This window comes from Scophthalmus maximus, chromosome 2, assembly GCF_022379125.1.
Source record: "Scophthalmus maximus strain ysfricsl-2021 chromosome 2, ASM2237912v1, whole genome shotgun sequence".
Taxonomy (NCBI): Eukaryota; Metazoa; Chordata; class Actinopteri; order Pleuronectiformes; family Scophthalmidae; genus Scophthalmus; species Scophthalmus maximus.
Window position 1 is genome coordinate 15,397,790 of NC_061516.1, and position 15,771 is coordinate 15,413,560.

Below are 15,771 nucleotides of genomic sequence, written 5' to 3' on the forward strand. Positions count from 1 at the left end.
TGTTGCCGGTGTGTGTGTGTGTGTGTGTGTGTGTGTGTGTGTGTGTGTGTGTGTGTGTGTGAGATCAAAGGCGTACTGTGGTCTACTCTCACAGCAGTTCCTTTTCCGTGCGTGTTGGGTGACTCTTGAGGAATGGACTTTCTGTAACGGTGGCTCCACCTTTCCTTCCTACAGGACGGTGCAGTGGGCGTGCAGGGGCGACCAGTGGCAGTTCAAGAATGTGGTGGTGTTGATGGAGCCCAGACTGAGCTCGCAGCCCACTGAGGTCATATTTCTGGACAGAAAATAAATACCACACAGCCACGGTCCTGCCAAGGGGCATTTAACAACCATCCTCTCTGCCGCTGCTGCTCGGCTGAGGACTGTGTGTGCCTGTATGGAGACCTTATTCTCGTAAGGCTCTTAAAGCAATTACACACAGGAAAGGATAACACTGCATTCCCACGCTTCTCAGTAAATGGCTAACAGTCAAAGACAGAGCCACTAGGTCGGCTGCACACACTGGTCCTTTGTGACAGATATTTTCCGGGACAAAACATGACAAAGATCACTTTCATTGCTCTCACCGTACTTCAAAAACTAGATTCAAGATTTGTATGCACAGTATTGACCACATTATATATTTCTCTTCATCTGGTTGTTCCATCCATTTTATCGAATTTATTAAATACACCAAAAGTAAAATACTTGGTGTACCGATGTATTTTATTCAGATTTTTACAGAAATATATACTCCTTAATCAAAACCTTGTGCAGATGTTAAAGTAGAAATAGAAAACTCCTTGGCTTAAACTGGTCATTATGATGTTTAAGCTGATTTCCAGTGTAATGGCGATAGAAAAACGTCACCATCGCACTTATATTGGTCCCTGTCAGTCGTGCTTTCACCATGTTATTACCATTTTTACAGCACGGAGGAACTGCGTCAACCACTCCGTGACTGAAACAAGGAGGAAAATAACGTTCTCCTGGTGTCTATCCCAGTGATGGAAGTGGGGGACGGTGGAGCAGCTGGATTGACAGAAAGAACTGTCTTCTTTCTACTAAATCAGTAAGTAACACAACCAGTCTACTTATTAATACGACCTGATGTTTAGCTCGAGGTTATTTGTTCACCTTTGTATTTTTACAGTTGTTTTTCTGCTTTGGACAGTAGCCAGGCTGCTGGCATTGAGTTAACGCTGCCGCTAGAGCTTCATTGAACATATCTTTCTTTCTTCTCCAAAGTGGTGTTGACAACTTCCTCGGGAGCTCTGAGGAAAGGTCCCTACATCCTTACCGGCGTCTTGCTACCGCAGCGTCATAAACAATGCATCACGCCGGTGGCCCAACAATAATACCACCTGGAACCAGTAGGGAGCACGATAGTTGTCCGTTGCGTCTTTAAAAGAAATTTCACAACGTCTTTCCACACACAACGTCTTTGAAACGACAGGCACAACACGGGGAGTTGATCCAGGTCGAGGAGGATATGAGAACCGTAACAAATGTCTAGAAATGGTTGGACCCTTTTAGGCAATATGCTTGTACATTTTCTTGCAGAGGAGATTCTGTAGCTTGGTAGTCTGTTAAATATGTTCGACGAAAAACACAAAGACCAACGGTGAGTGGACGGCACCTTTAAAGCGCACGAATCAACATTCTACATAACAAACCGAGACAAAATCGCATCAAGAAAGCCCAAAAGATTATGGATTTCCTAACTATTCCTTTACGTTTAGTATACAGACCTGATGAAAAAACTGCAGGAGGCGGAACATTACTTGTGATGCATTACGGGATGTCTGTTTGGTATTTTATCCATAATCAGATTTTATTTTGGAATCCGGCGAATCTGGAACTGGGCGGAGTGAAGTAGCGGTGAGTGGTTTGCGTTTCATTGCTGCTGTTAAGGCAACGGACGCACGGGCTATGAGTCAGTTACTACAACGCTTGTATAGTAGCTATACAGTATACATAGCAATGTGTTCTTCTGACTACCAAACCTTTCATTTTCAGTGCATGTTTTATAGATCCACTCTCCAGTGTCAAAATGTAGTTTCAGCCGAGAAACTTTCTCTCAAAGCCTTCAGGGGAACCACAGACCAACTGTGAGGCAGGGCTGGGTGAGGAGCTAGTGGGGGCTTTTTTCTTTTTCTTTTTTTCACTCAGTGACTTCACTGTGTGGGTAAGTCTGCAAATTCTGCGGCTACTTTGTCTTGGCACAAGAGCCTGCAGCTCCCCAGACTCCCGACCACAGAAAAAAATGAGCTCAACAAGCAAGCCATCATTCGGCTACTTCTTTTCTTCTGCACCCTTTTATTCGACGTGAGCACTGGAACAAAAAACAACAACAACCCCCAGTCTATGTGGAAATTGTTGCGGTTGTGGTGAATGCATATGAGCCCGTCTATCTATTTCCAAATGTACGATGTGTTGGGGACGTGGATAAATATTCACAGTAGTTTTATGACAGGGTTTGTGCAGGGAAGGTGACGGGGAGTTGGAGAAAGACGTACCTGCAGTGAAGAGGAACACGGCCACTGTGCGGTAGTGCTTCCTCTGTGTCCCCCGGCAGAGGGAAATGAGGGCCACCAGAAACGCCACCAGAGTTGACAGGGCACCGGTCCCCAGGAGCACCAGCGTGGCAATCTGCCAGTCTGCAGCAAGGGGACACGCAGGTTAGAGAGGAGCATCCCACTCACAACACAAAAGCTTGATTCACGGGACAACACTGGTGAATTGAAGCGCTGTGCTGACAAACACTAAACAAGAGCTAATCCCACAGAGTGAAGTGAGCGAGGCAGAACAAACTCAGGCCTGCGTGACCTAGACCCATCGGGAAAACACGTAACAAGACGCTGATTAGTAACTCAGTGGTCACAGCAGTGGATGGATTGAATGTGTGATTTACTTGTTATTATTAGTTTAGAGGGTCAAAGTGTGAAATTTCAATCTCTTAGAAACATTTCTAGATTTCCTTATCCTCAACTAACGGCAGTTAATTTGTAGATCAATATATTCAAACCACAGCTGTATCTTTTGAAATCTTTTATTTTTTCATATTACATGTACAGTATTTTTGAAGGCAACGTGGACCAAAAATAGCTCTCCTGTATTTCTGAGCTTCAGTCCAAGTTGATAGTTTGAAGTTTGGACTAGTGGCTGCCATGTCCAACCTTTTCCACGTCTGTTCAGCCACTGCGGCTTTTTAACACCACATTTAATCTACTTACTGCAAACAAACTGCAGTTGCTCCTGCTGGAAAAGTCAAACTCATTGCTTCCAGTGCGTCAGAGGACTCTTGCCCTGGAAATACCTACACAACACTCGGTTCTTATAACAGCATGTTTCAAACCTTTTCCTTTTTTCACAGAGCTTAACGCTTTATTCAGAGGAGCATCGACAGAAAGTCTGAAACCAGATACAAATGTATTCAGGGGGAAATGTTTAAGTCTTCTATCCCCTGTCTTTGATGTCCCACTCATCACTGTCACAAGAAAGCACAACCTCAAAAGATGAGACTCAAAAGGAAAATTTGCATTTGAGGAAGCCAACGAGCTCAGTGAACACTCTTCACTGGTTGTCTCTCTGAGCTGATTCAAATGTCTTCGTAGGGTAAACCCCCCCCACAATTTTGACAATGACACATCTGATTTGATTCATCCAGGAGCTATTTTTGGTGTGACTTTGGACCATTATGTGGTTATGTGTGCCATTGACAAAAAAAAAGGAAAAGACAAGAAGCTTCTCCTCTCACATCACAAGTAGGTTTTTCCATCCCTCACTGAGCCTGTAAGTCTTAGAGCCTTGTTTCATCTGCGTTATTATAGACACCTGCAATTCGTAGATTATCTGCAATTGAACAACCTCGGGGTGTGTATGAAAATATGTGTGCAATAAATCGGCTTTGCCTTTTGGTGAACTGCACCTTTAACCCTTAAACACACCCCTCCACTGCTGCTTTAATGAGCTCTGCAGACACTCAAAGCTACAAACCCGCCTCCTATTCAGCCAAACACATTCCACAGCATCACAGAGCCGTCAGTCACGGACGACCTGTGTTTCCCTCTTTGTAGCTCTGTGTGTGTGTGTGTGTGTGTGTGTGATGCTGGTAAATCTACAGGAAAAAGTCACTCAATCAGGCCTGTTAGAATATATTGACAGCAAAAAAAAAATACTTTTGGCAACACTACTAATCTTCAATACATTCATTTAGGATTCTATACAATTTGCTTTCAGCCATCCACTCTTCTTTGTTGCTGTTATGTCTAATGAAGACAAGGCTTGAGTCAGGCCAAACCTACTGTACCAGCCACCAGTCCGACGCTGGTAAATCTGGTACATTTAATGCGGATTTCCTCCCCCGGTGGGAGAAAGGAAGGGGGCCGAGGGCGTAATCACAGCCGTCATGTGGCTTCTCGGCTTGACAAAGGGCAACCTGGTGGGTCCAGGCCTGGTGGGGTGGATGAAGGGGAAGATGCTTAAAGTGTCTCTTCAAAGCCTTCTGGTGGTTGGGAGTGTGTTAACTCTTTGTGTGCCCAGAGGGATTGTGTTTATTTTGCATATCCTAAACATGGAAACTGACATTAAATTGACCAAGTGATGAAGTTTAAGCTGCCAAGAACCAACTTTTAAATCTCCGGGCCTTTTGTTGACAGATGTTATCATCCACAGTGAGAATACAAGCTCTGGAAAAGTGAAATGAATACTGTATCAACATTCAAACTCAAATTTGCTCAGGGAAACTACCACACTGGCAGCAGAGCTGAGCACCACAGAGTGTTTGTCTTCAGTGACACCACGTCAATGTTCTGGTATGAAGAGAGGAAATTCATCAGCGGCCCAAGAAACAGTGAACGCCTCAGCTGCTGTGGCCAAAGCCCAAACAGAGCCAAATAACAAACAAACTGGCGGCTGATGGTTTTTGTTCAGTTCAACAAATAATCCTGTCTGTTCATTCCTATCACTGTTGTGTGCAGCCTCTGTGTGGCTGACGGGGAAAACAAGCCACTGATAACGCGCGGGTTTATAACAACATCTGCACAACTTGGAGCGTTCAAGGGCAGTGCGTAATTACGCGTTGTGTGTGTAAATGTCATAATACTGGGGGGGGGGGGGGGGGGGGGGGGGGGGGGGGGGGGGGGGGGGATCTGCTTCACTACAGTAGCGCAGCCTCAAATCAAGACTTTTCATCCTACACTGTGCAACTAAAGAAAAAAAGGTTAAAGGCACCAACATATGAATATGTTCAACATAAAAGGCTGAACACAGAACACAGGCGGCGTCGGTTCCTACCGGACGTGAGCGTGGAGTAGCAGCTCCACTGAGCCTCGTCGGTCGGCTGCCGCGCCGCGGACTGGGAGCAGGACTCCCACAGGGACAGGGAGAAGTGCTCCGCGGTGACCCAGGCTGGGCTCAGCAGAGCCACCACGTCCAGGCACAGCGCCAGGAAGACGCACAGCAGCGCGATCAGCTTGAAGGGCCGGAACACGTACACCTCGTTCACAGACATGCTCTCGTCCAAAGGCTCAGTCGCTGGGAGGGAGATGGGCTCGCTGGAGGTCCGTGCGCGTCCTCTCTGCCACCATAGCCCGCACTGCTTTGTGCGTGCGAGTGTCGGAGTGTGAGTGTGTGTGTGTGTGTGTGTCCAGCTGGAAAAGTTTATCCGGAGACATCCGGTTAGATTCGGGGTTTTCAAAATAATTGTTGTTGTTTTGTTGGGCCGTTTTCCTCTTCCATAGTGAAATAAACTGCACATGCCAATATAGTATCCTCCTATTGTTCTTTACTTATTATATCAAATAAAAAATAATAACCAATCATCGTTATGATGTAGGCCAGTGGATTTTTAGACATTAGTTACTGCACAAATCCAATGATAAATAATCCTTTAAAGTGTGTAATATTTAGAAGAACGTATTCATAGAAATTTAATATATTGTCCGTAACAGTTTGTCCGCATGTGTATAATCACCTGCAACAAAGAGCCGATGTTTTGTTGTCAACTTTGAATGAGTTAAATGTAGTCACATGAGTTGGACCCGACCTCCGTGTAAGTCTCCATGTTTCCAGCATTACATACGGTTGCAGAAAACGGTCCAGAATACACGCATTCGCGAATTTCTAAAATGGAATTTGTGCTGCGCCATCATAAAGTGTCCCCTGCAGGGTGCTCAGTTGGTTGCGGTTTGCAATGTTACCACCAGATGCCACCAGAAAAGTAAACAAATTACACTCTGGGGCTTTAAATAAAACCCTAAACTGAAGTCACGTTTCTTTGGCTGTGATAAGAGTGTTGCGTGGAGAGAGTATGGGGCCCATTTCCTTCCTTTATTGGACGACAAAAACCTCTGGCAACAAGAGAAATCCTTATCCAACAAAGATCAGTCATGCTCAACTCATTGGCTCAACTATACCCCGTAGTGTCAGATTTTTGGCTTTTATTTTGAAAGCCGAGTTAGGACAACTACCCCTCTGTTGGTGCCTGCATGTTCTTAAAGTCAGCAAGTCAGGTCGGTTGAAAAGAAAGGCCCTTTAAGGGTTAGATTTAATTTCCTCACACAGCACAGTATACACAGTGTAGAGTAAGACTTGAGCATCAACAATAAATCCAAATCACACCGAACAGCGTATGCATCCAAGGCAGTACAGAATCTGTGTAGGTTGATATAAAAATGATATATGAATTGCTCACTGGAACAGGTACTGGTGTATGGACATCATCTCTGTCTTCACAGATTCTGTGGTTGGAAAGTAACTCCTTATTCCCTGTGAACTGTGAACTGTCCCTTTAGTGTCAATGTCCAAAAACTGAGGGTTGTAATGTGGTGACTATCCAGCAGATGGCGGACATGCAACATTTTGATTACTGATGTCCATAGAAGCAAACTATTTTAAGCAATTACTTACTGCTATTACCAAGTATTAAGAGCTGAAGCAGGACCAGCAGCAGCATTTATAAAAAAACATTAAAGACATAAAAAACAATTTCTTGCTGAAGAACTTACCAAAACCTTCCCAATAGCTTGTTGGTCTTTTCTGTAAATCCTGTTCTGGCTTTTTCACACGCCGGGCTCACTGATATTTTTACCTCCTTTGGAAAACAACCCTTTGATCTCCTGCTAAAACACATTGGGTATAATATCTCCCATGAACAGCCACACAGAGTTTAAAGACCTGATAAATCCCCCAAATGAAATGACAAGTGTAACATTGCACTAGATTCGACTACAATGTGGTCTGTTTTCATTCACTTCACAGGTCTCGTGAAATATTTCCATCTTCTGGTGAACCAAATCATTGCAGGAGCATATATGGTTACACAGATGGATGAGGGATGATCCAAACCCCATCTCAAACCACTAATGTTCATTCTTTGAGGATTTATGAAGCTTCTTTTCAATTATTTGCCACACAAAAAACAATGAATCCCCCCAAACAACAACAACAACAACAACATCATCATCATCATCATCAACAAAAACAATGGCAACAACAACAACAACAACAACAAAACAACAACCGAAGAAGCTACGCACAATATCTTATCATGCTGGCTGTCTAACAAGGTGCACACATCTACTGTTTTGACCTGGATACAGTCAAAGTCACTAATCCACTCCTTGACGTCATAGAACACATTTCTTCAGCATGCCATATCCAGAAACATTTGTCAAGATCAAAGGAGCGTTTCGCCAGCACGACTAAAGACAAAGCATCACATCTTCTCAGAGGAGCCTTCTGTCAGATCTTCATCTTCACACATTTCTGGTTGAATGATTTATTGACCAACTGTCGTGACATGTGTCTGACAGGGGACAAACCTTTGGTGTCAGTGCAGTGGTACCATGTACTATGAGATCTTTAAAACTGTTTTTTTTCTTGTCTTTTTAATGAAGTATTATATGACATGAATATATGATTCATGTTGATAATAATGTTTGTGCATGACAGGATTTTTCCTTGGAAAGTCACTTCTGACAGACACCGAGTGTCACTGAATGTGGGTTGTATATTAAGCTGAGAAGAAGAGAGCATAGAAACTTTTTTATATAAAAACATAATGGACCTCTGCTTTAAGTAATTCAATTCCAAAGAACATTCTGAGCACAACATTTGCTCCTGTGTAAAGTACAAACAAAAACTGATGTGGGTACTTTTAAATTACACTTCTGCTGCTTTCTTGCCCAGTCTGGTTTAATTCCAACCCTATCATTTGGTGCCCAGATTAGAGGTTTTCAGCGTATCTGACATAATGAGAGTTTCAGACTAATGCCACCCTTCTCAGTCCTAATGGTACAACCAAGATGCCAGCGGGACATCTGAGTGGGGGTGGGGGTGTCTTGTATTAGGGGTATCCATGGACAGAGCATTGCTCATTTTCTCTAAATACCCCTCCTCCCCGGCAGACCCGGCAGAGCGCTCTGTCATCCGCCTCCAAAAGCCCCTCATTAGAAAATCTGCCGAGCAGACAAAGCTACATGAGATGGCACAACGGTGACTCCCCACATGGTGATATTAAAGAGCAGAAAGGAAATCCAGGTCATGTTGTACTTTCCCCCCCCCCGATCCTCTCTCCCTAATTCTATCTTATCTGCTGAGCTGCCCACCTACAAACCCGTTTTCTTCCATGCACCATGTTTTAGATATATTCGGGTGATATCATTCGGACTCCCACATGCAAGCACAGGCTCTTTTCGCTCCATGAGAAAGATATTAGCAAATAAAGCGAAGGAACATCGACGTAAGGAGGATGAGATCAGAGGGATATGGGAGAGAAAAGGGGTAGAGCATATAAAAAGGTACACACATGACTACGACACATCCGTGTCTCTGAGGAGGAAAAAGCATCTTCAGAAACTGCACATCACATGACGTCCCCCTCTGTTGCTCATTGTAGTCTGCACCGGAGAGGCTGCAGCTGATTAGGCTCAGAATAAGCCTCTCAAGGTTTTTTTCCGGCTATGAATAAGCTTCCATGGTAACTGATGAGGCCTTGTTTAATGATGCTGCGGAGGTCGGCCCTGCTCATCGCTCTCTTTACCGTAAGTCCACCATCACACCACCATGAGTCATGCTGTGGTCAGAATGTGTGTAGAGATGCAATTTAAACAATGGGTCATGGATCAGGATTGTTAACCCACACACTGTAATTCATTCATTTTTTCCTCCCTGGTGTTGTGGAATGTCACTCTTCAGCATACTTACATTTTATTGCTTTTTCAATTTTCATAGTACACAGAGAATTTTTATTAAAGTAACCACATTACAGTACTTTTCATGTCACTCAGTGAAAATATAGAAACAAGAAAATTAAAAATATCCACCCTTAAAGAAATCTGGCTGAACATTATTGGAATTGAACAATTCTTTCTACTTTCTTTTTGAGAAGGACAAGTTGTTGTTTATTTAAAGGCACAGCAGTGATTTGAGCTAAATGATTACACCAACATGTTAAGACAACACAAAGACTGGTTCTTTTACTGTATTTCTACTCATTCACTCATTGATTTACATACTGATGTTTAGCGTGTCTCCCTCCTAGTGGCCAACATGCTAACAGACAAACTGAGCCATTCGTCCTCTCTGGACTATGTGTAGCTCCTCGTAGCACATGACTTATGGTGGCGTCACATTGATGCTGCTCCTAAAAACATCACAGCCATCAGAGCACATGGGGTTTGCCCAAAGTCACCTTGAACCCTCAACCCGTTCAAATGTTGCACCCCCCCCACCCCCCCCACCCCCCTTCATTGAGTTTTGTCCCTCAAGTCTTACAAGTGAACAAGCGAGCAGCTGGGTTTGAAGTGTCCTGCTGAAGGTCATGTTGACAGTTGGTATTGAGAGAGGCGACTGCATGTCTCCCTCACTTCCTGCACTCAGATTTACAGTACCAGCTTGCCAGGGGATTCAAAGTGATGGCTTTCCAGTTTATAGTTTAGTCCCGAGACCTGTGCCGCTGCGGTGACTCTACAAAATGCTGTTGAGTGCGTTATGAGAACAAGAGTGATGGATCCTTTTTGACTGATGTGATGAAGGCTTTCCTGCTGCATCATCGTCACTGTCACATCACTCCATGATTTCAACATACGACAAACAGGAAGAGATGACATTAAGGGTAATGAAGGTGACTAAATTGCTGTGTAAGCAGGAGTCATCATCGGCTGGTTTAAATCTTTTACCTAAGACTTTCTCAATTGTTACTTTATTGTCGTAGACAACACTAGATGGAGTCATATCCACATTTCATTTAACAGGCTCCCATTAATGTGTCAATGCAACAATGAACAGAAACATTTAATGTGGTTCCGCAGTGATACCACATCCAAAAGATACCAAATAAGGGCCTCATTTGTGTTAACTTCACTACATTATACAATGAGAGATTTATTTATGAGAGAGACTCCAGTGTTTTTGTTCTACATTCAGAGCCCTGCTTGGCTTCACAGTCACTGCAGTCCCACTGTGTTCCTGAATGTCCACCTGTCTCTCAGTGGCTCGACCACTCAGGGCCTGTCTGCCAGCTTGTGGACATCTGTTTACTTCCTCCTCCATCAGTCGTCATGGCTGCAAACCCCCCCTCCCCACCACTATGGCCACCAGACCCATCCCCTCCCCTCCACTCCCCTCGCCGACCAGCCTTCTCCACCCCTCTCTCGTGTTTCCCCCCCTAACACCAGCTGTGAACCACTTATGCTTATCCTGCAGTCCACCTCGCCTTGTCATGTCGACGGCCAGAACAGCACAGCACTCTTTCTCAGATTGTCACTGTACTTTGCTGTGTGCATTGGTTTGCTGATCCAGAGACACTTCATTATATATCATATATGCAAACTGATACTGGCTACATGTCCTGATTTCTGATTGTTTAAGAGATAAATTCAGAAGGGGAAATGAATTGTGCATATGGTTGAATGGCATTGAGGCAACTGCAGTTTTACAGTTTACAGAGCACCCCACTTAGAAGGACCACCAGACATTCTGTTAACTTGGATATTGAAGATGTGCATTGTGTAGTTATCATTTTGAGGTGATTTACAATCTATAATGTTTTACAAGTTGCTGAATTCAAGTTCATATCAGTCTGAGAAGAAGCTGAAATGGTACATTATGTATCATGTGCCTGTTGCCCTGGAAACCCCGGCTCACCTGACTTGAACCTTGACATACAGTATGCTGCAGGCTCTACAGTGTACATGAGTTTTAAATTCAGCACCTTAAGGGCTGAAGGACAGGTATGAATAACACCTAGTCATCAGGAGCAGGAAGAAAAGCTAAGACGCTCCATCCTAACACCTTCTGAGCAGAATTTGAATAAGTTAAAATTGTCTGTTATCATGGGGCTTTTTTTATTTGACAGTAATGACGCGTGAAAGCATGTGGAGGTGATATTTGCTCATCTTAAAAAACATTTCAGCACTTTGGGACTTTTTCTCAGAGGCATACTTATTCAAAGCACCAGAAGTAACATTCTCCTTATATCATATCATATCACATATCAAAAGATTTAAAAGGCAGAAATTGCGTGACAGTCAATTCAGATCATGCAGCTGAAAACGTGCGAATAGCACAATACATTTGAGCGGTGGCATGGGAGATAGAGAGGATCATCCACAGACGAATAGGATCAATTGGTTCGATCCCCCAGCTCCGCCCAGTCCGTGTGCCAGTGTGTCAAAGGGGCAAAACATTTAACCCTAAATGTCCTCTGACGACTGTGCCAGCAGTGTGTTAATGATGTGTGATAGAAAAAGCGCAGTATACAGGAGCGCTGTATGAATGGGACTTGTCCTGTAAAGTGCTTTGGATGGTCGACAAGACTATAGAAAAGCTTTATATAAATACAGTTAGATAATAGCTAGATCCCCCCAAATCCTAAACTCCAGACCTTCAAATTGTCATGATTCATTAGAATCACATCAAGGATTAAATGAATGGAAATCCATAAATCTTTGTCGGCACAACACAAGTGAAACACAAGTAGACAACATGATCTCGACTCTGTAGTGTGAAACACTTCCTCCTTAAACTGCATTGAGGGATATCATGTTCACTCCTGGCTTGTAAAGTTTGTGTGCGACCCCTAACCTATATGTGGAGAGATATCGAGAGGCCTTCTTTCTTTAACGCATATCGAAGTCCGAAAATTACCTCAAATTCTAATAAAGCATTTTGGCAGTGAGAAGAGGCACTACGAGAGCCAGGTATCCGAATCTGCTCCTCTTCCCATTTGCCCCCCCCCCCCCAATAAACTACTACTGCGCCGACACTTCCTTCCCTGTCCCCTCCGTCACATTGCAGGCAGTGGGCAGCAGCTCACCGAGGGAGGTGTGGAGCAGCCAGTGGTCAGAGTGAATTAGAGTTATGCTTGACATGCAGAGGAGAGGCTCCAGAATGTGACAACAGCTGAGTTTTAAAGTGAAGCTTCTCCGCCTGAGGGGAGAGGAATAGGCGACAAAGGGAGCGCAGCCTCCAGTGAAAAGAGTCAACCCATTTTGTTGGCTCTTTATGAACAGAGACCTGTTATCCACTGGCCTCCTCAAAGCAGTCAGCTACCAAGTGATGTCTTCAGTGTCAAAGTAAAGCATCTTATTAATGAACAAGTTTGTCAGAATATAAATAATCTTTATGGTTCTTGATCCCAGGCCCCAGGAACATATCCTCACACCAACTGAAATCCCATCATGCAACCATGTAGATAATGAAAGAAATAATTTCCTTCCCACTTTTATATTTTGTTCAATTTAAGTTTACTAATCAATTAAGTCAGATTCCACATATCAACTTTTTATATTTGCCTGAAAAACATGGTTTCAACTTTAAAATCTTGATTTGTGTTAAACAGGATCTGACACTGGTCATCAATCCACAAGATGCCCTGAGAGTCCAGGACGTTTGAGATGCTTGGTTGTAATTTGGAATAAAAGATGTAACTGAGTCTATGAGGTAAATATTTTATGATCTAAGAGCCAATGTCAGCAGAAGAATGCAACTTCAGCATTTTGTATTTTGATAATCCAAGAATCTCTGGAATGAATGGAAGTATTTCATACCAAAGTATAGGCTTACAACTCTTATAAGAAAGACATTTCTTGTCAAGATTTCTTGTGTGCCTGTAACCTGAAACAAAATATATCGGTATCACAAAGTGTGTGTGGAAAACACACACACACACACACACACACACACACACACACTGTAATCTTATATTTGCCCTGAGGTCGGTCCTGACCAAGCCTCCGACCACGGATGAACTTTATGCAACCTTATACGTTTGTACTGTGGCCCAGTTCCGAGGCCCAGAAGTCATGACTGTTCAAGGAATTTCACAACAGCGGAGTTCATTTGTCCGCCGTGGTTTGGCCTAACGTTTCGTTTGTGTTTTCCTTCGCACATCTCGGCCTGTTGGGAGTATCGTGTGACGCCGCTGAAGCTCTACATCTCACCTTTCCCCGGTGTTTGACACTGACTATGGAGCCCGAGTAGCCTGACAGAGTTTTCAGTGAAATGAACACCGCCCTTTTTACTCAAACCAGTTACAGAGCCACAAGGGTGAGAAGTTGTACATCCCCATCCCCCTTGAAATCTAATCTAACAACAGTGTGAAAACAGTGACCAATTTTCTTTTAAATGACAAACCTATCCCTACACCATCACCTTAGTGCATCTATCAACCATGGACTTTTGTTCCGTTGGAAATTGGCTGTCATTATCATCATCAGACATTTGTGCACAATGCAATAACTTTTCCCTGAAATATTTTCAGACTGCAGTGCGAGGGAGAGCCAAATCCAACAGACTGAATGTGTGTCTTTCCAGAGTGAAAACACTAAAAGTGAAATGGATGTCTGACAGTGAAATAGTCCTCAAAGGGATTTAGAAGGGGAAGTCGGAACACAAGCGCTGAGGTATTCAAGCTTTAATCTCCTTCCAACAAAGAGCTCCAACAGACCGAAACGCTTCAAACTGCGGTTTGTCTCAAAGGGGACACACTTGTCAGATAAGCCACAGTCCTGTAGGGTGGAAAGGAGATGAAATGTAAGAGTTGAAATCACAAATTTTAGGGAGGAGAAAATGTACTTTTCGGCTCCTGGCAGAAAGTGCATCACACACAACCGACACGTGCATCATGAGAGGATGAGTGTCAACTGTAAATCAGCCCTCCGTGCACCTTTGGTGAGACTGGTGTCAGCTCCTGTCCTACCCACACACACACACACACCCACCCACCCACCCACACACACACACACACACCCACACACACACACACACACACTCACTCACTCACTCACTCACTCACTGGTACCTCCAGTTATATTTCCACAGTGGGCGGGTCCGAGGCGCATTGGCTTTAGGACCCAGTGGCTCCTCCGGTGAGAGGCAGGCGGCGGCTCCTCGCTCGCAGACCGGAGCAGACAAAGGCGAAGGGGAGAGACGGTGAATCCTCTCCTGCTGCAGAGACGCGCTCACATCCACACCCCGCACACACACACACACACACTCTCTCTCTCTCTCTCTCTCCCCCCGCACTCCGCCGGCAGCGACGCAGGTAGGTCCGCCACTCGGCGGGATCATCCGCACACTTTACTGGTCAAAAACGAGACTTTGTGAATGGCAGTGATTTGTTTTATTCCGAGTGGGAGAGTTGAGAAGTGGGTGTGACACTGTGTGTGGAGGGGAAAGCGTGTGCAGGTTGTTGAGATGTGCATCCGAGCAGGTGGATTGCGAGGAGGTGCGCCCCTCCCCTCTTCTTTCTTTTTTTTTCCTCCTCCGAGGAAAAACTTGCGTTTTCGTGCCGCTGCTCTGCGCCATGTGCTCACACTCAAGCACCAGAACATGACAAGTGTATCGGTGTCGGGAAACTTTTCTCTCGCTCTCCTCCACACCTTGAGTGACGTGTGGACCGTGAAGCGGCTCTGCGTGGCTTGGTGTGATGGAGAGAGACACTGTGCGTGGATCAGCTCGGGATGGAGACGTCTGCTGAGTCGTGTGTGTGTGTGTGTGTGTGTGTGTGCAGTCACCGGGGTGGTGAGTGGGTGGCTCCTCGGTCAGGAACACATAAACCAGCTAAAATGACCACGAGTGTTGCTGCTGTGCTGCATTTTGAAAATTCAGTGATGAAAGTCTGCAGTGCATCAATCAACCATAAAACACAATGTGAAGTATGTGTCATGTGATGTATGTTAAATCTGGACATTGTGTCCTGGCTAAGATTTAAAAAGGGAAGATAAAATGATGAATGCTAATTGAGGAGATGGGCCTCATGGGCCTCATGCTGGAGGAAATGCAGCGGCGGCGGCGGTGATGTCACTCTGAAGGCAGGCGTCCCCCGTCTGAGACAATGGACTGTCCTGGTTGATGCTCCACTGGGGAAGGGTCACAGGCAGCTCTGCCCATTAGTGCAGCAGATGGGATTGAAACCTGGCCTTTGTCAGCTGAGGGGCAGGCGTTCTGCTCAAGTCCCCACCCCTGTGAGGGTGTCGGTCATAAAACCCCATGTCAGCAGCACTGCCAGGGGTTAGACCGGTCCGGAGGGCCCCGACCACATGGATGGGTGGCGGCAGCAGCAGCGGCAGCAGCAGCAGCAGCAGCAGCAGCAGCAGCGCGTGGCTGTTCTCTTCAAATGGCCCGTTATTGCCAATGGGATCATCTCTACTTTACTGTATATGCACACGTATCATTGGGCTTTGAACAAAGGGGAAGATTCAGTGAGCTTATGAGCAGTGTTAGATGATATGTCATCGGCTGGCTTCCATGCATGAAACAAAATGATGTGAAGGAGGCAAAGAG

The 15,771-nt window shown here is 44.8% G+C and overlaps 1 protein-coding gene across 5 annotated transcripts in view; it reads left to right on the top strand.

The window, feature by feature from the left end:
• Positions 1-246: 246 nt before the first annotated feature.
• LOC118301235 (neuronal migration protein doublecortin-like) overlaps positions 247-15,771 on the top strand; it is a 37,837-nt gene continuing 22,312 nt past the window's right edge. The window contains exons 1-3 of one of the 5 annotated variants that reach the window (XM_035626524.2): positions 247-374; positions 911-1,051; positions 2,456-2,660. In XM_035626524.2, coding sequence (XP_035482417.2) covers positions 2,564-2,660 — 97 coding nt within the window. In that variant the 5' untranslated portion in view covers positions 247-374; positions 911-1,051; positions 2,456-2,563. Of the gene's footprint in view, positions 394-910; positions 1,052-2,444; positions 2,661-14,371; positions 14,531-15,771 lie in introns of those variants that run through there. The other 4 variants (XM_035626525.2, XM_035626523.2, XM_035626526.2 and 1 more) reach the window with 4 other exon arrangements.